A 27,958-nucleotide genomic window follows, 5' to 3' on the forward strand; every position below is an offset into this window, starting at 1 on the left:
ACCCCATCATAAATTTTAAAAGACACCTTATAAAGAAGTACACATTTATTCAACACACAAAAAGCACATAAACAGAAAAACAATCCTAAAAATTTGGCGGCAAAATACTAAAAAACAAAATGGTTAATTTTGACTTTATTTTAACATGTCATGTCACATGCACGCATTAACTACAAAAAGATCTAATTGTTACAAATGCTAGCTTCGACCTATAAATTACTAGAAGTGCAGTCTCTTACAAAATCTGAAAGACAAAAGTTTTCAAAAATAACAACAAAATTAAAATACAAGTTATATTACTACAAAAAAGAACTCCACTTTTTGTTTATTCATAATATTATTTCATAGACACTTATTTAAAAATGACAGCAGGTTTTTTTTTAAACCCACCGAAATTGAACAAGCGTTGGGAATAAAAAAATATAATTTTTTTTTCCAAAAATGATACACAACGAGAAATGCTTATGCACGTTTTCACTATAGCCTTAATCGGATGCCTAATGATTTCGGTGATTCCTAGAGAAAAAAACGTTTCACAAACTCTTATCATGACTAACGATGTTAGGTAACGAATAATAACGATGTACTGACACAAGTATTTATGCTTACTAGGTGGTCTTATCATTTACAATGTAAGAAACGAAATAAACGATTTACGGCACTAACGCGCCATTGCTTTTGTTTGAGGGACGCTTTAAACGGTTTGAATTCAGACAGAATTCGCGTCGCATTTCGTGGGGTCGAGTGGTGTGCTACAATTCAGTACCGGATCTACGATTGGGTCATTATTTAACAACGGAGACAAAGGTTTCTCTTCAGGCAGAACTTCAGATATCCGATTGTTTGGCGTGCGTTCCTCTAAAATGTTCATAGCTCCGTTATTCCTCTGAGCTCCTATAATAAAACAATAATCAAATTCTTAATAAATTCAAAAATATTTTATTCATGTAGACCTTATTACAGGCACTTATGAAGCGTTCATACATTTAACATGTTACACTAATGTTAGTGATGGTGATAAGTGATAACTGCATTCGTTAACTTAAAACTTAAAAGGTCTAAGAAGAGCCCACAACAAACTTAGGTTTTTTTTTGTTATCACCATCTCACAGTCTAGTTAATGTTGAGCTATGAAGTTAGAGCAATTTATACCCAAGATTTTTTATCATACATGTAATCCTTAATATTATAATAGGATTTTTCTATAAGTTTACGTTTTATATATTTATATAACCTTTGAACTTATTGAGAGACATCTCAAGGATTTCATCTGGTAATCTATATATATAAAAGAGAAAGTGTGTGGGTATAGGCTCCGAAACGGCTGGACCGATTTCAATGGAACTTTCAGGGAATCTCCGGATTGACCTGGCGAATTATCCTGTAAAGGTTGGTGACGATCAAAGCACTCCTATTTTTGAACTGTCGAACTGTCAAATACAGCTTTTATTTACTATGATGATATTCTATTTTTCGCTCGAGAAGAGAATAGACGAGAATGAATACGGAACGAAATAAATCTTAATATATATAAATCTCCTGTCACGATGTTTGTCCGCGATGGACTCCTAAACTACTGAACCGATTTTAAATTAAATTGGCACACCGTGAGCAGTCTGGTCCAACTTAAGAGATAGGATAGCTTAGATCTTTAAGTAGTCACAATTTTATTTTATTGCAAATTATTTGTCTATAATTAATTGACAGTCACATGTTATATGTATATACAACTATACTCATTTAAGGCTTAGCGATACTGAATACTTTAAAAACATTTAATAACAAATCAAACGCAGACGAAGTCGCGGGCAACAGCTAGTGATTTAATATATTATGAGACTTAAATTAAAAATTCAATGATGTAAGTTTATTGTTTAAATAAAATAAAGCAAAATCTAGCCCGGCGAAGCGGGCTTGGTACGCTAGTTTGTTATAAAAATATATACAACTAGCTGTTGCCCGCGACTTCGTCTGCGTTTGATTTTGATTTTTGATGTGGCATTAAATTTAGTTGTAGATCTAAAAAAAATTAAAGTATTCAGTATCGCTAAGCCTTAAATGAGGGATTTGTTGCTGTCCGCTGAGGAGTTCTGTTCTCTATCTCCAACCACAGTTTGGGCAAAATTAAACACAAATGTTATAACCTCTATAGTACAAAAATTATTATTTAAATCAGTTATAATTTGTCGGAGTTATGGTGTAAAATCTTGGACTCAGAAAGCAGCTTGGGTCGCTGCAAACTGCGCCATCGGCCGTCGATTTCATATATGTTTATATCTTATTTGTATTTATATGTAATATTTATAGTAATATATATTATTTTTATATTTGTGTAATGTTTAAATCCGGCTTTGACAGCCGGAGAGTTGTGGGAGAGTAAGGCTGTGGGAGAAATACACTTTGTCCTTTACCTGAGGGAGAAAAATATCCTCTGCTCATTTTGAAGAATTACAACACAAAAAAAAATCAGCAATAATTACCTGTTATGCTGTATCGTAATTCCAGCAATGCAATAGAACCAAAGAGTAAGATCATTCCCAAGATGAGTGCAACGATGTCAAACGCATTCGATCTGTATGTAGTTTTGACGTCTATGCTTTTCGAGGAGATGACTAGAGCTCTTCGCCAAATGTTGGGGTTCCCATAAACTATAACAAAAATATATTTATCTTATAAGACACCTTGTCCACGTATGTGTCTTATAAGATAGAGATAATAACATCTTCTGAGGATGCTGCGGTGTCGCAGCGGAAACGTGCGTAGAGAGTACGTAACATAAGTACACCCCAGTTGGAACCCTCGTAGCTTTAGTTTTAAGTTTACGAATGTGGTTATCGCCATCATTTCACTACCGTGTAATTCTTATGTACGCATCAAAAGTGCTACCTATGGGCCTACTTGAATAAAGATATTTTTGACTTTGACTTTACATCGCGGAAGATATGTTTGCTGTGGAGGAATATTGAAAATTCATCAACCAATCGACGTCCACTGCTGGACATAGGTCTTTTGTAGGGAGTTCCACAATACACGGTCCTGGGCCGCTTGCGTCCAGAGGCTCCCAGCGACTCGCCTGATGTCATCTGTCCACCTCGTTTGGGGCCGACCTACGCTGCGCGTACCGGTGGGGGTCGCCATTCCAGCACCTTAAGACCCCAACGTCCATTGGTTCTCCGATTATTGAAAATTAGAAATTATAAATTACACTGTAAATACATTTTCCTGCTTTTCGCGGAGGTCATCCAAAGTCAAGTTTTTATTTTAAAGATTTTATAATTCCAACCAGTAGTTTCTGAGATTAATGCGCTCAACAAAACATACAAAGTATTTCAAGATCAAAATAACGATCATATTATTGAAGAAGTGAGAAAGTGCCCAATACTAAATTGCGTTGATGGCCTAGTGTTTAGGACTTCGGGCTTCTTTTCTGGGGGACCGAGGTCGATGTCCGTCTCACACCTGTAACTCTAGGAGTTATGTACGTTACCTGAGGATTAACTTATGTTCTCAAAGGGATGTAAAGTCTACCAATCCGCATTTAGCGAGCGTGGTAGACAATGGCCTAAACCCTTCTCATTCAGAGAGGAGACATACAGGGTGTTTACGTGTCACGTGACAGGTTTGCGGTAAATCTTGCGATCACTGCTGTCAAACGTCACCTTTGTTTTTTTATTGTATGGCTTCGGCAGTGGCTGGTTAACACCCTACCGACAAAGATACGCCGCCAAACATTTTTGCGTTCCGGTACGATGTTGCGTTGACACCTATTACGGGTATAACATAACTGCCATAGCCCTAACAGTGACAGTTAACCCGATGACATTTTAGACTAAATCATCACACCATCAATTAAGATTGCAGTCAAGGGCTAACTTATAGTATGGAATTAAAGCAAAAATAACTTACAGCGGACAGTAAGTGTGTAGTTTCCTGGTGGAAACATGTTCATTATATTCGCATCAGGTCCATCATATTTCCAGTTGTTAGACATCAAAACTGATATGACATTCTGAAATAAAAGAGATGATAAGGGAGAGATAAACATTTTCTATAACATTTTAAAGTAGATACGAAGTAAAATATAAAAATTATTAAGTACCTACTAACTATTGTCCGCGTGCTCCGTTCGCGTTTATAACTTTTTGTCCCAGGTAAAACAAACAGTTCCCATGGTTTGTTAACACGTGAGAACTGTTTGTTTTACCTGGGACAAAAAGTATGTTACTATCTGTTTTTTAAACTAACTCTATCCCAATAATCAAGTTCATTGGTTTCTTATATAAAGGCTACGGCTTATAGAAATGCCAAAAACACTTTAGCATTCATAATATTAAATTGTTTCTAAATTGTAGCAAGAAAAGTACCTAGTAATTTTCTACATGTTAAGTGAGTGGATAGAACTATGGGAGAAGATATACATATTTCAGAAGACATACACTCCTGCCAAGCCGTGCAGACTATCTAGGATTGAAATTATCTTCTGCCATAGCTTTATAAACTCTCCGAGCACTAAACGTGTAATAACAAACGGGGGTGAACTTCTTCTCTTTCTCTCTCTCTGTTGCCGTGCATTGGAAGGTTGTTGGAGACGTTAATTTTATAGCTTGTTAGGGGATATGTTGCCTAGATGGGATACTTTAAAGGTCATTATTTCGTAGTCCGTGTCGTAAAAGACGTGATAGAGTAGTCTCCTGAGTGCCAAATACTACAATTTATATGACATCGAAGAAGCGAGATCTAGTGTCAAAACTGGGAAACCGTCCTGCCGCTAGATGGCTCTCTTTCGATACTATCGAATCTTAGTTAACATTTACGCGATCTAACAAGTAAATCTCTTCGGTGGGATCTGCGTTGGGGTTAGGTGTATAAACAAGAGCATCGACCACTAACGGGTCAGTCGGAAATAATATTCTACATAAAAATGTAACGTATTTCCCTAATCCCTTATGATATTATTCCTCTTATCAACAAAACGCATACACAACTGCAAGTTTTTATCGAATTAACATAATTATTTCCTCATATTAATACCTACTCAACAATAATTATGGTCTATTCTTAGTACGTTAACTAAAACAATTGATAAGCAAGTTTTTCTCCTAAAACGCGTAACTGTATCTCATCTTTGTTTATGCATAGATCTTTTAAACTACGCAACGGATTTTAATTCAGTTTTCAGCAATCGATACAGTGATTTAAGAGGTAGGTTTATACAACGTGTCACCGAAATACTGTTGAAGGTTGCATAAGCATATTTCATACGGAATCACCCTATAAAAATATTAAATCAAGCATATTTATTCTTCCATAAAAACTAATTCACAACATTCTCATTGTTTACTTATGACAACCCTATTGAAGATAAAATACCGACATACGCGTATCTATGGAGGGTAGAGGTAAGGAGAGTCATCTGTGTATATGAAAAAGTGTCGTCAAAATGTATTAAATTCGGATGGCGCCACATTTGCATCAGGGTAACTCTTAAAAGAAGCGCCAAATACAAATATTGTTAGAGTAGGCTTGAAAAATAAACAAGGAAGTATGGAGATACAAGGAAGTAAGGTTATATTTACCACAATATTTTGTACAACGTAAGTTGTTGAAATTCTCAATAATTAACTACTTTAGTCGATAATGACATTAAATTTTTTAACTCGGCATACTTCAATTCATCTACGATTGCTACATTCATACCATACCCCGTGCATCCACCAGCGCCATTGTGGAGGATTTTTGAACTGTTATTTAGCGCAACAACTGGACACTTTTACAACTTTTCTCCCATATAAGATGACTCTCCTTACCTCTACCCTCCATATGCGTATCTAATAAAGTGACAGGAGTTACTTGATTTTAATTTTGCATGTGATGTTAGGACTATACCGAATTTAGCAGTGCTTCACTCAAACGCTTTTAGCGTTGGGGCTTCACAGATAAGTCTCAGAGACAGTAAAAAATTTACCTCCAAGGCATGTGAAGTATTATTTCGGTTTTCATTTACACGTTGTATAATGAAGTAGATATGTATGCATATTACAGTAGAGAAAAGCTTTTTTCGTAATAAATATTTTTTAGTTACTTAAAAGTTTTCGATGTTTTTAATCTGTCGGGCACAGGAGAATAGAATAACATGTTGATAAAAACTTTTATAAGCAAATAAGCATGACAGGAGTACTATACCGGGCGAGTTCTGTTACAAAACCTCTATTACTAACAACCAAACACAAGAAATAATCTCCAACATGCGAAAGTGCGTTCGTTTGTTTGCCCTTCCTGTACGCCTTAACTAAGAAACCTTTATAAAGTATATCAATCGACTCAATTTTTGGCATAGAGTTAGTTGAAAGGACGGAGAGTAAGATAGACTTTTTTTTAACCCAAGAGAACGACAATTCCTACGGAGATTTGTAAAAAGAAAACTATTATAAACGCGACCGAAGAACGTGCAGCTAGTAGATTAACAAAATCGATATTCCTACTGTATGTACTGTATGTTACGTGATTGTTTATTCACCTGAAAACCATTTACAGAATGGTTCGCAGCTGGACCCCACCTAGTCGATTTGGAGAAGCTCACTTCTGAATCTATAAAGACAATCAATCGTAACATGTTAGTTGGAAAACAAAAAAAAATACCGAAGCTCACTAGAGTTCTTAGAACTGTAGCCTTAGTACGAGATTTGGTCGCTCGCATCTAAGGAGCCGTTTCCGAGTACAACTTTGTTCAGCCAAAGTAAAATGGACCTAATGCCACTGTTAAAGAGTCTCAAATCCTGTACTTGTGATTTTTGTTTCACAAACGTTCTGTCAAATGCCCGAGTGTATAATTAAAACGTTTATGAGACAAATGTTACAGATAGTGAAATACAGATATACAAATAATCTAAAAATTAATATCTTATGTACCTAATTATCGCACAAGACCAAATGGTCAATTGTGCCAACTCTGTTGTTAAAACAAACTAAAATAATTGATGTTTACTTGTGGATAAGGATAGCATCATTTTTAGACATGTCAATTTAATTAATCTTACAGAATTGTGTACAGTAGTAGATAAACCAATGAAGAAAAAGTAAGAATTTTCGTCTTTTCAAAAACTTACCGTTCGAGTCTTGTGTTTCTGCTTTCGTCAGTACCAAATAATCTGGAAACAATATATTTTAATTATTAATAAAGATCTAAGCCTGAGAGTTGTAAGGTAGGGTTGCCAACCAACGCTAACTAGGGCATTTCAGTGTGCAGTAGTGGAGTTTATTATAATTTCTAATCTTTCGGCAGGGCAAGACTAATATTTTATAGAAGGTAGCAGCCTGGTTATTAAAGCGATGATAGCTCAGTGGTTAGGGCTTGGGCTTCCCTTTCAAGTGGACTTAGTTCGTTCCCGGGCACGCTCCTGAGTGTTTTTAATTTAAGCCATATCTATATATGAATATCCCATGCTTTAACAAACATCTCTCTTCAACTCTCTTCATCTGGAAGAAATCGCTATGTAGCGAAAAGGCCACCAATTTGTACTCTCTTGAAAAATCTATTTATATCTCTGTAACTACTTCCTTTCTTTGGTGTACAATAAAAGTGTATTAATTCATTCATTTCTTCAAACATCGTCAAACCAACTACATTTCTCCATAACGATCTCAAAGGCGTGTAAAGTTTACCAATGCGCACATGGTTCGCGTGGTGTACTACGGCCTATCCCCAAAACACCCTTGTAATCAAAACCAGTTACTAACCATATTTATTAGCAATTGCTTAAAAAATGCTAAATCACTGGATCCCACTTATTATTTTTCGTGTGAATAAATGTTTTTTTTTTTTATTATTATGAATATTTAAGGATTACATGTTCGCCAGTTATTGTCAATTGATTGATAAATAACGTCGATGGTGTGCTTAAAAAAAAACACCGCATCAAGTTCAGTAAAACAAAAAAAAAATAACAAACACTTCAAGAATGTAGTAGGATAAATACCTGTACCTAGCATAAAATAATAGTGGTAACCCTAATCCCAGCGCTCACTGCACTGCAACTCAGTAAGGGCATCAACTAATTATCTTTCGGCTTACCTTGAAATATTTCGTTTGGAATAGCCTCGCAAGTGTCATTGGCAGTTTTTTCACCGTTGTATGGATCGCATTGCTTGTTAGACGTCGATATTAAATCAGCAAATGACTTTGCACTACGAAAAACAAATGATTGTGAATAAGATTGCACTATTCGAACCTCGCTAGATACTAAACTCCACCATTTTACCTAGGTCTTATTTTGATATCGTGTTTTATTTCCTCAATATATTCAATTCAGTTCGTACGAATACCATAGTCGGAAAAAAACTAGGCATCTAATAAATCAATAGTAATTAGTAAATTAAAAGAGAGCATGGCCTTCTTCCTTGCTCTTGAATAATAAGATTTTATATACGTTAACTTTAAATAGGTCGTATTTTATGAATAAAAATAATTTAAAAGATAAAATAAAAAAAATAAAAATATTAATATAGGTAAACCACTATAATTGTTAACTAATTTAATAACATTTTTTTTTTTTACAACAAATAAGTACATTTTTGTTACTATGTATACATTGCAAAACAGCGTTACAAACCAAGTGCCAAGATGTGCACTTAAAATAACCGACTTCTATAGCCACTGACTAAAAAGCAGGTCGTTAAAGAGCGATGATAGCCTAGAAGATGTTAGATAGACAGTGGCGTGCATACAGGGTATGCACTAAACTGGCAGATGAAAGAAAATTAAAAAAAAAATCTCAAGTATGGGTTATAAAAATCATAAGGATAGGCATCGTAAGATATAAACAAAAGCCTACCCTAAAGTTTTTATAACATGTACTGGTGATTTTCTTCATTTACTATCATCTGCATACCCTATATGCACGCCACTGTAGACAGAAGAGGTTAAGGCTTCGGCATCCATTTCGGGGGAACCGAGTTCGATCCCTGGCCTCTAATTTTGTGCGTTTTAAATTTAAGCAATTAAATATCAGTTGTTTTAACGGTAAAGGAAAACATCGTGCATGCCTGAGAATTCCCCTATTCTCAACGGCGAGTGAAGTCTACCAATCAACACATGGCCAGCGTGGTGGATTACGGCCTGAAGGGTTCTCATTCTGAGGAGACCCGTGCCCCGGTAATGTGCCGGCGATGATAACGACGAAGTGTTTCTTTTGTCTCCTGAAATCTTCGGTAATTACCCTTGAGCGAAACTGTTTAGTTAATCAACAATTTGTTACTTACCTAGAATTGCCATTGTTCAAGAATTCTTGATTAGACATCTCTAGTAGGGAATGAACAGTCAAGTTGCCGCGCAGGTCGACGAAATTGTTATTGAGAAAGCAAATACAACTGTCTCCTTCCGGTTTATAGAAATAGCTCCCACATGTTTCATGAAAGCCTACACGCTTGCAATGCGTGTAATCTATTACGGTTTGCCGTTTAATAATTTCTTCGTTGAACTAAAGGACATAATAATAGTAGATTGTTATAAGTGACAGAAAAGTCCCTATTCTTAGCCGACATTTTTGTACATTAGTTTGAGTGTGACAATAGAGAATTTATAGAGTTGAACATTCTTATAATAATTGTTCAGTTTCTAGACTTTTTCCCAAATAAGTAGGAATCGCATATTTCCCGCCGTCAACGCTTGTTAGCAGGAAAAAGGATGGCAGTAAGCTACATCTTCTAAGCAGAACAATAAAAAAAGGTATACTACAACTAATGCGCTGTTAACTTGAAATTTTATAATCAAATAAATAAATTTAGCAGCACACATTTATGTGCCTCGTTGGTCATGTGGTTAGCATGTTCAACAAGGGATAACGAGGTACTGGGTTTGAACAAATTGAGTATATAAATTATAGTTTTTTCTCTATCAAAGAATTTTCAGTACCAGCTCTGAGTTGGTGGTGGTGACAACTCCGTGCCCCAGAGAGCACCTAAACCTGTCGGCCTCCGTCATTATCACTTAATTATGGTAATTGACGTTAAATTATATTATTAATTTCGAAATTTAGCCATTCTATAATTTTTTCTTTATAACTTTATTTTTTTCCAATTTCAATAATTTAAAGAGGAATTTGCAGGTTCATAATCAATTTTACCTATAAAACTATTCATTTGGATAAAGATCTGATAGGAACGTCCAAATCTTAAGATTGTACCCGTTTTTTGATTGACAAATTATAACAAAAAGCGGTTATTGTGCCTTAACAGTTAGACATTTAACTCCCAGACTTTTTTAAGTAATAATTATTACTGTCCATCAATCCATACAACCATCCATCCATCCATACCTCAAAACTCACAAACTTTCGCATTTATAAAATAAGTAAGATGGTACGCATGCATTCGATCGTTGGCCCATATGCCTTGCGACTCGCTGTACCTGTGAAGATTTATGTCCTTTATCTACGACAATATTTATCAGATCTTCATTATAATTACACAACACATGCTTGATAGCATACACTATTAAATAAAAAAAATATTATTTAAATCGGTTCAAATTTAACGGAGCTATGAAGTAAGTAAAATTGATAAAAAATTTCATCTCATTTCCCGGGAGAACCTTATTGTTTATCGGGATAAAAAGTAGCCTATATGTTGACCCGAAATATCAGCTACCACTATACCAAATTTTATTTAAATCCGTTCAGTAGATTTCACGTGATGCCCGGACAGACAGACAGACAAAAATTAAATATTAATCTGTTTTGGACTCAGTATCGATTATAAAGCATCCCCCGGTCAAAATTTTCAAAATATATTAAATGTACAGAAATCTTCCAGTTACAGTTTTATTATAAGTATAGAGGTCAATTAAACAATAAAGTTGAAAAAATTATAGAATGGCTAATAATAATCTATCAATCAATGTATTACAAACTAAATATATATAATTTTAACTATAATAATTCCATAAAGGCCTTATTAAATCTTAATTATCGGAACCAAACCATTGAGGAAACAGTTGTTACAACAAGAGTGAACAGAAGTAACTTTCCTAGGTTTGAGGTTAGACAAACAATTTAATTAGATATCACATGTTGAATTAGTATGTAGCAAAATAAATTAATGTGCATATTTTCTTTACAAACTTCGGAAAACTTCAACAATAAAAACTGTACTACATACTATGGATAAGTTTATTTCATTCTCTAGTATGTGGCACTAATATGGGGGAATCCCACGGGTATAAATAGAGTATTTAATGCTCAAAAAAATGGTGGGAAAGGCCCCATTCAAATTATGCAGACCAATATTTTAAGTTTAGGAACCTTACACTTCCTAGCATAGGTATATATTTTAGAGATTTTTCAATTTTTGTAAAATCTAACCCAGATCTCTTCACAAAGGTACTGATTTATTTCAAGGCACACTTGAAACAAAGACAAATATGATACAAGTGCCCTAGGAAAGCCATGTATTTGAAAACCTATAGTACCATGTGTATATTGATGATGGATTTAATGCAATCCCAAAATCAGTAGTCATACTCGTGTAGCCATAATAGTGGTTATTGAATAATGTATTTTATTCCATTGATGAATTTCTGCATTCAGTTTAGGCCTTACAACTAGATTATTTAACTTATATAAATTGACCAAATTTTGTTTGTTAGGCCTGACTGGATATGTTTCAACATTTTATTTTGTTAAGAACTTTTTATCACATATTCTTACAAATAAATACATTTCATTAAATTTCATAACACCCACCAATGCGCATCGGAGCAGTGTGGTAGGTCTATGGTCCAAAATCTTCTTTCCTGTGAGAGATGAGGCCTGTATCCAAGGCCTGTATTTTAAAAGGCTGTGAAAAATATATAAACAAACCTTGGCTCCTGTAAAATTAGTGTTATGTTAATTTGGCTGAAATAGCTTCAAATAAACTTGAAAATACATACCTCTACTTTAGGGTAACAACTTAGTGCAATTCCGGTTATAATGAGAGCTATTGCAGCTGCTGAAGTCAATGCAATTATTACAAACAATTGGTTTAGTGATATTTTTAGTTCTGAAATGAAGAGAAAAAGTATTGATTTGTGTAACTTATGGTACAATTTTCAAACTTCTTGTAAGTATGGATCCTTTACAACAATATGGAATTATACTAAAGAGCATATATTCTCTGACAGGAAAGATGATGATTTTCTAAGAGTGCAGTGTTGTGATTCAGAGAATATGATTGCCTACTTAATTTCTATAACACTTATTTTACAAGCTACTAGCGTGGAGCATCAATTTTCCAAATAAAATTGTATGTTCTAAATCACACAAAACAAATCAGCATTTCAATAATTTTATACAATGAATTTTTGACAGTGCATTTCTGTCCAATGCATTTTAGCCTTTACTCCTAATTGGCTGGAAGCTTCAGCCACGGTTAGCCACAGAGCCTAGCAAATTAAGGGTTCTGGGATGATGCTATGATGGAAACCAATTTTGTGCATGTTTAATGTAACTGTCATATACAAAACAGGTAAGCCTTCTACCATCTTAGACAATATCATAACTCACCACCGGGTGAGGTGGGAGTCAGGGGCTTACTTTTAGTGAAATAAAATAAAAATTTGCCAATGGAATAACTTAAGCTTACATAGGTATTATACGTAAATGTGGTAGGTGGTATACTTTAAATATTAACGCTATTTGTTAGACAACCCATCCATATAACCATTTGCATATCCACATCTACATTAGTAGACTGAATACATTAATATTATCCCTAATAATCCCTATCGCTACTAATACCTACTAATATTATAAATGTCAATGTAAGTTTGTTTGTTACGCTTTCACGCAAAAACTACTTAAACAATCCTCATGAAACTTTGTAAACCTATTCTTGGAAGTGTTCGAAGTAATATAGGATACTTTTTATTCCGACATTAAGCTTGGTTCCTTTGGGAAAGGGGATAAATTTTTTTACGATTTTTCACCATAACTCTGACTAATTATATCCAATTTAAATAATTATTGTTATAATATGTGATTGAATTTGGGTAGATCTGATGAATGTGTTTGGAGATAAAGGTCAGAACTCCTCAGCATTCTGCAGCAACCCCTTATTTAAGGCTTAGCGATACTGAATACTTTAAATTTTTTTAGAACTTACACTAAATTGAATGTCACATCAAAAAACATAATCAAGGGCAGACGAAGTCTCGGGCAACAGCTAGTAAGAAATAAAGCATAGGAGTTGTTCTAACAGCCTCGTCAGTTTAGTTGTTAGTATGTCCGACTACGGATCACGAGATCCTGGTTTAAATGATTGGGTCGGGCAAAATATTGCTGGGTTAGGATACGCAAAAAAAATTTTAAAACTTACTGCTTGCCATCTTAAGTTAATAGAATACCTTAGGTGTAACTAGCTAATATGATTTCATACTATGATGTATGTTGAGATCTAAAGAGATTCCAAATATACCAGTACTACGTGATGGAATTCCAAGATATTAAGATTACCCCGTAGTGACTCACGCAGTCAAACTTCTTAAATGGTTTATAAACAGTCACAGCTACGGTTTGTTGGTATTAATTCTTAACAGAAAACTTCGTTTCGCATAGAAAGCTATTGGGTTATGATTAAATTTTGTTTACATTTTGATTTTGACTTTTCCTGTAGTTTATTTTCCTCAATGAATTCATTGTTCTGGGGTTATTTCTGGAGGGTGATTGATCTCGTGACTCAGAATGTAGCTAAGAAATCAGATTGACAACACCGTACCTATCAGAAGAGTGCCATCTAGTGACAATACCGTTTTCCAGTATTGAACTAGATGGCGCTCGTTCTATACCATATAAATCGTAGTTAACTTTCAAGTGATCGAATAAGTAATGTAGAGGTAGACAATCACACACTTGGCTCCAGCCAATGCTGTAGCCAAGCTTGGCTTGGCTTGCTTGGCTTCGGCATTCAATAAAGCTTGTCTCCTGTGGCACGGACTCGTAACAGTCTTGACAAACTGGTCGAGGTCGTCATCTGGGTGTTGTGGCTCGCTTTACAATCCATCGCAACTCTTCTCTAACGGTTGCCTTACTTGCGCATTCTTGTAGAGAAGCCTCGATTGCGGCTTTCACTCGGTCCGTCCATCTCATGGGTGATCTATCTATCGATCTCTGATACTTTCTTTTTTCCCTTGAACCAAAAGACACTCAACGGACACGTCATTACGCCTGGACACGTACTCGAAGGAACTGAGAATTCGAGCTTGAACTGCAGATGATAGGCGCTGTTTAATGCTGAGTTCGTCGAGAATTGATTTATTCGTACGGAAAATGTTCTAGGTCACTCCCAACATTCTCCTCCAGCACAACATCTCAAGAGCATCTATTATTTTCTTCTCAGTCTCCCTCAAGGTCCACGTTTTCGAAGCGTAGAAAAATATGAGGAATATCAGTGCTTTAACTAGCCGGATCTCTGTGGCTTTCGTTATATTACGATTCCTCCATATCCTTTGCAACTTGTCCATAGCCTTGATCTCGTCAATGCAGCCACCATTCATGGATCATAAATAAATAAATGTACGATTGGACTAAACCACAGTCGTATAGAAGCAGGCGCTTTCATTGTAAAGTCAACATCTCCTCCCTCATCTCCATCTACTCTCAGGAGTACTCAGTAGGTACCATACCATGTTGTCGAGACTGGGAGCTTTCATTGAGTGCAGCTTGATGATAATCGCTTGTACCTGGTCGACGGATGTGGGAGCTATAGGGTCGCTGTCAGGAGACAGGATGCCTAGGCTATCAATTTCGCTATTAAACAGCTGAACTTGGTAGGGACCTATAGAGATATCGCTCGAAATACATATTTTGGCTTCTATTGTGCTTTATCCAAATCTTCGAAGGCGGGAGGGGGGAGGTTTAGGCGTAAGAGCGGAGGCGTGGTTGAGATATGGTCGGAAGAATGGGTAGTTTATGTAACAATGTGCTGCGCTGCGCATTTGCAATCGCTTATTTGTGAAAAGTTTTCAATTTAGCGGCTTTTAGGTTGGGAGCTATCGGAGCGAATGAAATGCGGTTTACTAATTTGTTGATCTCACACAGCGCGATTTTCTTAAGTTTGTTTTGTCATTGAAAAATCTAATTAAATTTTATGGCTGGCTTTCATTTAACTTTCCCTCTTTAGTTTTTTTCGTGAAAACATTCTGTAATTGATTTGGTTGAAGTACACATCCGTGTTTTTCAATTGTCACCAAAGATTGTCACAGTTGTCACAGACCTGAGACCAGCAACTTTAGTATAAATAAACATTAAATAGTCAGTGGTCTGTGGTGGTTTTCGTCGGTGAATTCGATTTCATGAATTCGAAAATAATAATTTAATCGGGAGAGGTGTATTTTTAGACGGATTCTTAGTGCGTGCTAAAGTATAAGCTTATTAAAAATATCGTCAAAACTAAATTATACTTCCCTTTGTATACCATCAACGGTCTCAACTAATCAAGCCCCAACGAAGCATTACAATCAAACGATGTCTAGCGAAACTCCAAAAAACGTAAGCGATGGGTTTTTATTTATTATATATAAATTGAGGCATTACTATAAATCGTATGCATAATAAAGATTTCATTATTTTCGGAAAATGTTCTACGTAAAGGATGTACTCTCATTACTGTATGATTCACGGTGACATACTTATCGAAGTAGTATATAGAGCGTTCATGTTGTTTGATAATTGATTCATATGCATGCCTTTGGTGAAATGGTTTTCAATACAGTTAGCGGCGGATGTATGTCAGTGTTTACGCATGCTGTTTGAATATATAACAGATGAATGTGTCGCTTGTCCTAATCTAGTTAAATTGATGAAGATACCTAAATCACTTCTATTTTGTTTGTTAGTGTATAGAAATTGCAATAAGCAAAAACCTAGGCGAGCGTATACTACAACGAGCTCTCGTCCGGTGGGAGGCTTCCGCCTAGGCTAATACCGTCCTACTGATATAAACTTGCCACTAAGCGATTTAGCTTTCCAGTACGATGTAGCGTAAAAACCATTTGGGGGTATCTGTTTAGTATAACTGGCATACCCCTGGCAGGTTAGCCAACCACCATCTTAGACTGCATAATCACTTATCATCAGATGGGATTGCAGACAAATTGTAGCAAGGAAAAGGAAACACTGTTAACCCAGTAAGACAACTAAGAAAAATGTTATGTTATTTACCAATAAAAACTAAAAAAAAATTACTTCTGTACATATAATGCTCTCACATATACCAAGTGCAGTACAAATACAGAGATAGTTAACTGAGAATCTTGTCTTTACTCCCAGTATTTAAATTGACACTGGTTTGGAAGGGTACGCCCATGGACCGTTGTGAATTCAGTCAGAGTACAATAAAACAGATCCATTCTCTTAGCTATGATGTTAAGGGTGTGAATCGTTACTAACATTTAATATGCCAATGGAGATGTTCATCCTTTAAGATACCTCATAAAATAAATCCAATAAACTATCTTAACAATTCTATGATATTAATATACTCATGATAAAAGACCCTCCCTTATCAAGAGCCTATCAATAGCCCACTGCTGGACACAGTCCTTCCATTCTGCCCCAATACTGGTTAGAGGCAGCTGACAATTATTGCTATCCTATGTTAGTCTTAAGAACCATAGCTTGCATTTAGTTGTAGTGGAACTATTTGTAACAGAGCTTGTCATGCAGTATTTCTGCTGCCATGCAGTATTGCTGAGTTCATGAGGTTTGACACCTACACCTCAGGTTGATGGACACAGGATGGCACTCGTAAGATGTGTTCCTTGCATGCCCTGCAATGTGTCAATTTATAAATAAAAAATAAATATACTCCAGCAATACAAACATCGCCATCTAGCCCCAAAGTAAGCATAGCTTGTGTTATGGGTACTATTAGCTTGTGTTATGGGTACTATTAGCTTGTGTTATGGGTACTATTAGCTTGTGTTATGGGTACATAGATAGCTGATGAATATTTTTATGCATATTACATACATAAATACTTATAATATACAAAGAACACTCTATAATATATAGAGAACACCCTACGCTGAAAAACGTTCATGTTCATCACACAAACATTTTCCACCTGTGGGAATCGAAACCACAGCCCTTGGACTCAGAAATGAGGGTCAGCGACCCTCATTTCCCACTGCGCCAATCGGCTATTTAATGTTGTTTTGTATTTTTTTTTATAAAAATAATAAACAGATGCTATTAAAGAACTTAACAGTATTATTTTTTTCCTACAGTTTTCTAATTTGGAGACACCAGGCTATGTTGGGTTTGCAAACTTGCCCAACCAGGTGCACAGAAAATCAGTGAAAAAGGGATTTGAGTTTACCCTTATGGTGGTGGGAGAAAGTGGTCTTGGAAAATCCACTCTTGTTAACTCTCTTTTTCTAACAGATTTGTATCCTGAAAGAGTTATCCCTGATGCTATAGGTATGTACAATATGTCAATCTGTAACTGTAACAATATTTTAAATGGGGTACTTAGGTGTACAATTGACATTGTTAACATAAAAGAAATTCATCTATAACCAGGGTATTTCTGGCAACGTCAGTGATAAATAAAAATCAATATAATAATTACAATAAAACTAAACTAGTTGTTTGTTTGGCGAACACACTGATCTCTGGAACTACTAGTCAGATTTGATAAATCTTTTTTGTATTAGGTACATATCTTCATGCTTGAAAAAAGCGGCGGTGATAGCCTAGTGGATAAGGCTTCGATTTACTTTTCAAGGGGACCGAGTTAGATACACGGCACGCACCTCGCACTTATCAGAGCTATGTGCGTTTTTAGTTTAAGCAAGTTATAATCACATGCTTTAACAGTGAAGGAAAACGCCGTGAGGAAGATAGCTACGAGTACATGCATGAAGTTCGCCATTGTATTATCAAAGGCGTGTGACGTCTATCAATCAGCATTTCGCATTCTCGTCCTAAACCATTTTCATCCTAACAGAAGACCCGTGCCGTATACCGTATCGCTAATGATAATGATAATGCTGTGTTAAATATTATTCAAAGATGTTCTTGCAAGTTACACACACACACACACACACATCAACCGATAGACGTCCACTGCTGGACATAGGTCTTTTGTAGGGAGTTCCAAGTTCCACGGTTCTGAGCCGCTTGGATCCAGCGGCTACCTGCGACGCGCTTAATGTCGTCTGTCCACATCGTTGGGGGTCGACCAACGCTGCGCTTACCAGTTCGGGGCTGCCATTCCAGCACCTCGGGACCCCAACGTCCATCCTTTCTCCGAACTATGTGCTCGGCCCATTTCAGCTTCACGACTCGTTGAGCTATGTCGGTAACTCTATGTAGGTTCTTCTACGAAACTCCACATTTCTGATTCGATCGCGTAGAGATACTCCGAGCATCTCTCCATCGCCCGCTGAGTGACTCTGAGCCTTCTTATGAGGCCTATGGGCAAGTTACATACTATAATATTAAACCATGATTTTCGTGGTTGATCAACATTTCTTAAACATGTACATAGGTACATAATTATGATATTTCGATCTAGTTACTAGTTAGTTAGAAATGCTTAGTCGTTAATTTGCTTCTGTTTTACAGAGAAAACAAACCAAACAGTGAAGCTAGACGCTTCAACTGTTGAGATTGAAGAGAGAGGCGTCAAATTACGGCTTACAGTTGTTGATACACCAGGATATGGAGATGCTATTGATAATACTGATTGCTTCAGGGTAAATAAAGCATTTTTTTTATAACACTAAGGCCGCAGCTATTATCCAATATTTGTCGATCTCCCTGCCGCAGTGTTGAGAGGTGTCCTATTCGCGTGGTGTCAATTCAATCTACGGCAGGGGCAATTTGGTAATTTAGAAAATATCGCCAACTTTATTAACACTTTTTAAACGTCAAGTCTGTCGGTATGACTCTACCATCGCGGTATGGAAGGAAGCTAATAACCCTTTCAATTTATTTATAATCAATTTCAGTATCTGTCTTTAGGGCGTGATTACTGATGTATTTATAGGCACATAAGACCTGAAACCTACGCCTCAGGTTAATGGACGCCGAGCGGCACGTTGCAGGACGTGCTCTTTGCATGCCCTGCGAACTATCGCACTGTTTATAGGCAATTTATTGCCTCTTACCATCAGCAGGGCTAGCACTATAACACATAATTAACGCCACCAGCTACACCTACACGGGAACATGGAATAGGAGAAGTTTACCCCCGTTCATTATTAAACACTAGCGTACCCAGCCCGCTTCGCCGGGCTAGATTTTGCTTTATTTTATTTAAACAATAAACTTACATCATTAAATTTTTAAATTAAGTCTCATAATATATTAAATCATTTATTTCTCTCCGTATTCATTTTCTTCTATTCTCTTCTCGAGCGGGTGATGATCATTATCTACACCCATCTACACCCAACAATAGAAAATCATCATAGTAAAGAAAAGCTGTAATTGAAAGTTTGACAGTTCAAAAATAGGAGTTCTCCGATCGTCACCAAACTTTACAGGATTCAATCCGGAGATTCCCTGATGAACTTTCATTGAAATCGGTCCAGCCGTTTCGGAGCCTATACGAAACATACCCACACACTTTCTCTTTTATATATATAGATAGATAGATATATTATTTGGATGTTATTTCCACTTGTGCGCCAGTGCTCTGAGAATTTATAAAGCTGTGGGAGAAGATTTTTTATCCTTTCCCCAGGGAGATAAATGTCTCCTGTCCATGCTAGCCGTGCAGGTGGGCCATATGCTTGGTTCATCAATTATTACTATAGAAAAAAAAGTAAAATCTGTCAAAATTGGTCTACCAAAATTTCGGTGAGAATGATGCGATCTGCTCTATTAATAATGGTATTTCTTTTTAGTCGATTATTCAATACATTGATGAGCAGTTTGAGCGGTTTTTGCGCGACGAGAGCGGTCTCAATCGGCGTAATATTGTCGACAATCGCATACACTGCTGTTTCTACTTCATCTCTCCGTTTGGACATGGGTATGTTTTTATTAACGTTGTCCACGTTGAGATTGTACACATTAGGCGTAGTTATGTAAGTTATACAGGTTATTCCGAAAAATATTTTTTATTTTATTTGTTATGGACAGGTTGGTTATATTGGAGATAAGTTGCAGAAATAATAATCGAAGTAACCTCAAGATCAATAATACTTTTGCTAATAGATAAATTCTCAAAAGTATTCGTAGTTTTTATCTTCTGTATAGGTTGTTTACTATGAAAATTAAGCTTGATTTGCTATACTCCGCGAACAGCAGCAGAATCTGTATGGTGTAATTTATAATTACTTCAATTCATATACTCCACACCAAACAGATCCTCGGCAATGTACCCTCTACGCACGTTTCGCTCCGAAACCGGAGCATCCTCAGGAGATGTTGACTTTACAATAAGTAATTGTTAAGAATAATTCTTAATAGTATAGCAAATTAAGCTTAATTTTCATAATATATTATGGATTTCCGCAAAGTAACGCCTGCTTCTATCCAATAGGTTTTTTACATTTAGATGTTATCAGTAATAAATTCGTGACTGGTGATTCTTAGGCGAACTATGTATGGGCGCTGAGCAATGTCCCTTAGAAATTTGTAGTAGGGTGTAAATTAGTGTGTAAGTGTGAATTTACTGGAATAAAAGTTTATTTTTCATAGACTTGGTTGCAAAATATTATATTTTGTTACTTTATGAGGTTTATGATATATATAAACATTTGTGAAAAATTATATAAACGATGGTGAAAGCCGTATGTTGAAATTATAATAGGACCTTCAATGGTGCCAATTTTGATGTACAACAGATGTGTGAACAACAGAACCGACATCAATGTCTTTTAAGTAGATTTTACATATTTATAATATAACTTAACATTATAACAAAGTATTTATTATCAAGCAACAGTCATTTACAGACAGATAAGAGCTCTACCCTCACAATGTTTTTATCTATAGTCAAGTCATTAACTTCTCTTATCAAATCAAACTTTATTTATGTTTGTTTATTTAAGTTCCGTTAACGAAAAGCAAAAAAGCCTAGTAGGTACTGCTTTGCATTTTAACACCCTTATTAATGAACGTGGCGTTATGTCCTAATAGAAACGAAGTATTTTGTCATACAAAAACCTACAGCACCCTTCTAATGTCTCGACATTACAAAATAAAATAAATATACTACGACAACACACACATCGGCGTCTAGTTAAGCGTAGCTTTTGTTATGGATAACAAGATGACTGATGAATATTTGTATAAATAAGATACTACTTATAATATGCATATAAACACCCAGACATTAAAAACATTCGTGTTTATCAAACAAACATTTTCCAGTTGTGGGAATCGGACCCACGGCCTTGGACTCCGAAAGAAGGGTCGCTGCCCACTGCGCCAATCGGCCATCAGACACATTGACAGCTTACCATCGTTATCACCAGACTATCTACATGGTCCGTCAATAGATCTTTAGGTTTTTCTCATATAAAATATTGTATGAGAAAAAAACTGAAGATCTACTGTTATGAATCATTGTTTTAGCCTCAAACCTCTGGACATAGAGTTCATGAAACAGCTACACAACAAAGTTAACATTGTTCCTGTCATCGCGAAGGCTGATTGTCTCACCAAGAAAGAAGTTCAACGGCTCAAAAGCAGGGTAAGCTTTAAGAAACTGTAATTTACAATATCTTATTACTCTAAAAATGAACGCAAAAACTTAGTGAGTGTGAAAGTGCAACTTCTTATGTGAATTGTTGTGATTTGAAATTTAATGAAACGAAAATGAGTCACGATAAAAAAACAAATACGTACTCGTAAATGTTTAGGATTAAGTCGCCCAGAGAATTAGGTAGAATACACACATATTGTTTTAGTTACCATGGAAACTGAATTATATGTAATATAATTTTTTACGTTAAAATATTAAATAATAATAAACCTTGCACTTATCATAATACCCTTGATATTCTATATCCATAGTGTAGGAATGGATTTTTTTTTATTTAGGAGTATATTCAATCACAAACCCTTATTTCCTACAAAATACATGTTTAGCAGTGGGCGTCCATAATAAATATTGAAAATGAATAGTATTGAACAGCTTAAGCGCGAATCTCTTACTGGCGTGAACTCGATTTTTATTTGCATTATTAAGACTTAATACTTCGCGTTACTTTAACAGGTGATGGAGGAGATTGAAAGAGAGGGAATTAAAATCTACCCTCTGCCAGATTGTGATAGCGACGAAGATGAAGATTATAAAGAACAGGTATGGTTTTTTGGCAGTTTATATATTATATATAAAAGTAAATGCCCGTCACCAGGAGGTAAACAAAGTTTCGTTAATATCGGCTTAGGTGTGAAGACGTACATTGGTAACAAAGACTATATTATAGAACCTTACGTATTCTATGTCTATCTCGAGGATGCAAGCTATATACAACGTGTAAATGAAAACCGAACTTATACTTCACAGGCTTTAGAATATATTATGTACTGTCTCTGAGACTTATCTGTGAAACCGGAAACCTAATGGTTTTTGCGTAAACCACTGCCATAGTTGTTACTGAAATAAATCTGATACAGCCCTAGCATCACATGCAGAGTTAAAATCATGTGACTCCTGTCACGTTATTAGGTACGCGTCGCGTAGCGTAGGTACTATGCACGTGTTGGTCTTTTATCTTTAAAAGGGTTGTCATAATTAAACACTTAGAATGTTTTCAATTCGTTTGTATGGAAAAATAAAAATGCTTTTTTAGATTTCATATTTTTACAGGGTGATTCCTTATGAAATACACTTATGCCTCCTTCAATATTATTTCGTAATTCTTTTATATGCTGTATAACGAACCGCACATTGAGTTGGTCTAAAATGCGTTATTTAGATAGAGGTAAAAAATAGTTTCATTCACCTCAACATTGTTTGATGGTTGAAAATTCGTTACAAAGTGGTGGTTCGCAAAAAATGTTCGCAGTGTGAATATATAATTTGCATTGATTCTTATGGAAAATTGAAGGAGATTAAGAAGAAATAGTTAGATCGAAGCAGTTGTTATATTGAGGTACGTTATATTAAGGTTGCACTGTATAGCGTATTAAAATTAGAATAAATTTTATTGCTGATTAACTGTGTTCATTCTTTTTGATGGTTAAAGTGAGAATATTTCCATCAGTTTACCACTTTCTGGCGTGCAATTTTCTTACATATTTAGAGTTTATATTACAAATTACTGTCACAAAAATATTCGTTAAAATTATAATACGCTTAATAACTAAATTGTAAACCTATTTTTAAAAATATTACCGTCTAATTTTTTTACCATCATTTTAAAACGGTTAAAAATTTTTATACCACAAGCATAAGTACTTTTCGCAAATACGTAACATTTTTTTTGAGGAACACATGTTATGTATACCTACGTATAACGCAGTGTGATTCCGCTTTAAAACAGAATTGGTGTCAGTGTCTGTCCAAAGTTTCCTAGCATGAAAGCGGTCTCTTCAACAGGTGCGGCAATTGAAGGCGGCTGTACCGTTTGCTGTTTGCGGCGCAGGGCAACAGTTGGAGGTACGCGGCAGGCGAGTACGCGGTCGACTGTACCCGTGGGGCGTGGTGGAGGTCGAGAACCCCGACCACTGCGACTTCATCAAACTGCGGACTATGCTCATGTAAGTATATAGTAGTGTTTTGAAGAGAAAACTGGGGCAAATGTCTATGTGATCTATAACAGTGTTCGTAGCTAAATTTTGTGACAACTGAGATATTGAATCTGATGATGGGATACACGGGTACAACCCCAAAAACTTTTTTTTTTTTTAATGATTTATTTATTTGCTGTTTTCATTCCCAGCACCCACATGCAAGATCTCCAAGAGGTGACTCAAGAAGTCCACTATGAGAACTACCGTTCGGAAAGACTTGCGCGCAACGGACAGATTCCGAAGAGGCATACGTGAGTACCAAATACATACAACACTATTATTAATTATTATCCCTTATAAATAACTTTAATTTTCAATGTTTTTGATACACATTTCACCACCACGTCCTACCTCTTCGGTGATTTTTTTCATAGAGACGAAATAAAACAGATTTGTGTTATTTGAATAACAATAGATGATTATGGTATCGACACGTACCACGAACTTTTCAAAGTTATTTACTTTTTAAGTAATTAAACATTAGTACCTTAGCGGTGAAGAAAACATTGTAAGGAATAGTGCTCTATAATATCTTTAAACGCGTTTGGAATCCATCAATTCAAACTTGGCTGGCGTTGTGGCGTCGTGGTGACGGCCTAAAAACCCTTCTCATTCGAAGACCTGGGTCGACTATTATTTATTTACTCTAATTCATATTTAAGTATTTATGGTATGCTAAAGTATATATTAGTTTATTTATTTTCTGTATTTATCAATAGTGTTGTTGTATGTGTAGTATAGTAACTGGTTTTAAACAGTGTACCTTTTCGTTTTCTTTTTAATTTTCCTAAACCTAAGGTTACATGGCAGAGATCGCTACTTAGCGATAAGGCCGCCTTTTGTATCCTACTCTGTACTTGAAGTGTCTGTTCTTTTTTTTCTGAAGTTGATGTGTCGTACAAATAAAAAGTAAATAATGACGATGATTTGATGATCTGAGCTATTAGTGTGCGAGTCTCTTCATACTTTTTAGGTGCATGACTTCAAATTATGAGAAATGGGTATGGGTAAGGAGAGTCATCTTATATGGAAGAAAAGTTGAAAAAGTGTCCAGTTGTATGCGCTAAATAACAGTTCAAAAATCCTCCTCAATGGCGCTGGTGGATGCACAGGGTATGGTATGAATGTAGCAATCGTAGATGAATTGAAGTATGCCGAGTTAAAAAATTTAATGTCATTATCGACTAAAGTAGTTAATTATTGAGAACTTCAACAACTTAAGTTGTACAAAATATTGTGGTAAATATAACCTTACTTCCTTGTTTATTTTTCAAGCCTACTCTAACAATATTTATATTTGGCGCTTCTTTTAAGAGTTACCTTGATGCAAATGTGGCGCCATCCTAATTTAATACATTTTGACGACACTTTTTCATATACACAGATGATCCTCCTTACCTCTACCCCCATAGAAATGGGGCAAAGATAACATGTCATGTCTTAGAGTATTCAGTAATTAAGTTCTAACAATTAGTTAATTTAAATTCGCCAAGGTGCAAGGCTATTCTTATGGACTCAATGTCAAGATAGTTCAACAGTTAGATGGGTCACGAGGGCGAAACATGATCGTGGCATCGTTAAAATTTTTATACATATATCCATGAAACTTGTTACTCGGGATTTTTGTTGTAAAACAAGAAATGACGGTCTTCGAAATTACAACCCCCTAGTAAAATAGGGGATAAGAGTTTGCAAAAAAAATTTCTTCCTTTAAGTTATAGAGATTTTTACTCGCATTTCGTATAGGCACTACTGATTTTTTTTAATCGATCGGTATATCTGAAATTTAGCGCAGATGAAATTGCGGGAAATATGAGGGGTACTTCACAAATAATAGATAAACAAAGGTTCAAAACGTTATATTATGTCTTAAAATATAATTTTAGAGTAGTTTTTAACTGGACATAGATTTTTTGGTCTCATCGAAATTTTTTTTTATCCTTTACTTCAACATTTAAATGACCTATTATATTAACCTGTCTGTCACCAACAGCAACAGACTGTGAAATTTTTAACGACAAATAAAAATAATGTTTGTATTTGTATTATAGATCAACAGAGAGTGGATTGAGTGAATCAGACTCTGGCTTGACTAATGGATCCAACGAGGACTCCACAGAACGTGAGCGCGCATTACGTGAAAAGGTAGGTATATTTAGCACGTATGGGCCTAGATTTTAAAACCAAATACGTACAATCTGCAGTGCAATGGGCGGGGCAAGGCACATAGCTTGGAGAAACGATGGACGTTTGGGTCCCAAGGTGCTGGAGTGGCGATCTCGCAGCGGTGGTCGGCCAAAAACGGGTGGACAGACGACATCAAACGTTTCTGGGAGCTGCTGGAAACAAGCGAAATCATCTCGAGCGAAAAAATCAACTCCCTACAAAAGACCTATACATCCAGCAGTGACTACCGTCGCTTGAAGTTTCCTATCGCTCGCTGTTAGTAATATATTTAATTAAAAATCTCTAAATGGCAGATTGAAGTTAGTAGGATAGCACATCCATATATAAAGGGAGGGAGGAGGGACAATTACAGTACAGTACTACAGAGGAGAGGAACAGAATTTAAATTCTCCATCAGAAGATGTTGAGTAGGATTGATTAATTAACTTTGGGCGTATGACAAAACCACACTGACTGGCTCGCTCTCTATTAGGTATCCGTATCTATGCTCGTTTCACTTTTTGTGAGTTACGAAAGTTAAAGTAGCGTTAAAAAAATTAATTCAAGTTTGGAACTTAATATGAAGCGGCCTTTTTTATGGCTTCATCTTAGACTAGGGCGCGTTTAGAAATCCTCTGAAGCATTAGTTATAATTTACTAATGAAGTTATCGCCATCGTCATCATGTACACATTTTTGTGTAGTCAAAAGTAAAATATTTTACTTTGACATTGTGGATGACGTCATCCGCACGCATTTCTAGAACTGAAGAATGTGTTGTTTACGGTTCATCCCTTGTAGGTGTAACCGCAAGTTATTGGAATCATAAAGACTACGTGCTCAAAAGGGCTAAAGTTCAGAGCCGTAAAGCCAGTTTATTAAAAAAAAAACGATTTCTTTTTTTTACCAGGAGGCAGAGCTGCGTCGCATGCAGGAGATGCTAGAGCAGATGCAGCGTCAAATGCAACTGCAGGCGGCCGCAAACACTACCTCCGCATAGTGCACCCAGGCCCTGCAGGTACAGCGACTGTTTAATCACATGTTACACCTCGCGTCATGAATACTGACCCAAACTCAAAGTACAACTATTGTTATAAATGTGAATGTGTTTGTTTGTTTGTTCTCACCTAACGCCCTTAATGAGCATCCAATCGACTTGATCGCACTACTATTCCTATTAATGCGAATGTGTTTGTTTGTTGGTTCTCACTTAACGCCCTTACTGAACAACCAAACGACAATCGACGATCGCGAGTCAGTTGAAAGGGCGGAGAGATATGTAGGCCATTGTTTATCCCAGGAAAACAGTCTGTTTTTTTGTGAAAAACCGTAATAAACGCGGACGAAATACGCCGGCAACAGCTAGTATTGAAATGATACTGGTTTAAGCCATGTTAGTAAGATGGCAGTGATATTACGAGAACGAAATATACGACTATCCTCAGTAATCAGTGCCCCGGTATGTGAATAAACTGCGATAAACAGATAATAGAGCTAGTGTTGTTTATTTCAGCTGGGGACTAGTAGGGCGGCCCAGCTGTCGGAGGCTTGCAACGTAGTAAACTCTATACTACGCATAATACCCTACTGCGTCACTTCCACCTAACAAATTTGCTAACAAAACGCCTACCCGACCCGCCGACCTACGCGGTATTAAAAGTGTTACTAACGACTGTGTATTTGTATTTAAACCTCTTTTGTATATTTACAGAGGGTTTTAAAAGATTAATTATAAAATCCGTGTAAAACCTCATTATTCATTTGTTGTATAAAATTGGCCGACGAAGACTGAGTGACGCAGTGGGCAGTGACCCTGCTTTCTGAGTTAAAGTCTAGCTTCGAATCCCACGACTGGAAAATGTTTGTGTGATGAACATGAATGTTTTCAGTGTATGGGTGTTTATCTAATTATAAGTATTTACGTATATTATTTATAAATATTCATCATTCATCTTAGTAACCATAACACAAGTTACGCATACATTGGACCTAGATGGTGATGTGTGTATTGTCGCATTATATTTATATTTATTAAATTCTCAGCCTCATTATTATGTCAAA

General features: G+C 36.0%; 2 protein-coding genes across 2 annotated transcripts; one reads left to right on the plus strand and one right to left on the minus strand.

Moving 5' to 3' along the window:
- Nucleotides 1–120: 120 nt before the first annotated feature.
- On the minus strand, nt 121–13,724 carry LOC120628345. The gene is made up of 9 exons (XM_039896669.1): nt 13,351–13,724; nt 11,927–12,036; nt 9,259–9,476; nt 8,072–8,184; nt 7,107–7,148; nt 6,518–6,588; nt 3,907–4,009; nt 2,481–2,648; nt 121–894 (listed from the first exon to the last, which is right to left on the minus strand). The coding sequence occupies exons 1-9, from the start codon at nt 13,358–13,360 to the stop codon at nt 710–712; spliced, it is 1,020 nt and encodes a 339-aa protein (XP_039752603.1). The 5' UTR covers nt 13,361–13,724; the 3' UTR covers nt 121–709.
- Nucleotides 13,725–15,297: 1,573 nt separating this feature from the next.
- On the plus strand, nt 15,298–27,739 carry LOC120628034 (septin-1). The gene is made up of 11 exons (XM_039896222.1): nt 15,298–15,521; nt 17,261–17,453; nt 18,603–18,733; nt 19,889–20,016; nt 21,567–21,684; nt 22,210–22,296; nt 23,539–23,699; nt 23,882–23,983; nt 25,784–25,877; nt 26,808–26,915; nt 27,411–27,739. The coding sequence occupies exons 1-10, from the start codon at nt 15,498–15,500 to the stop codon at nt 26,895–26,897; spliced, it is 1,128 nt and encodes a 375-aa protein (XP_039752156.1). The 5' UTR covers nt 15,298–15,497; the 3' UTR covers nt 26,898–26,915; nt 27,411–27,739.
- The last annotated feature ends 219 nt before the right edge of the window (nt 27,740–27,958 follow it).

This window comes from Pararge aegeria, chromosome 12, assembly GCF_905163445.1.
Source record: "Pararge aegeria chromosome 12, ilParAegt1.1, whole genome shotgun sequence".
Taxonomy (NCBI): domain Eukaryota; kingdom Metazoa; phylum Arthropoda; class Insecta; order Lepidoptera; family Nymphalidae; genus Pararge; species Pararge aegeria.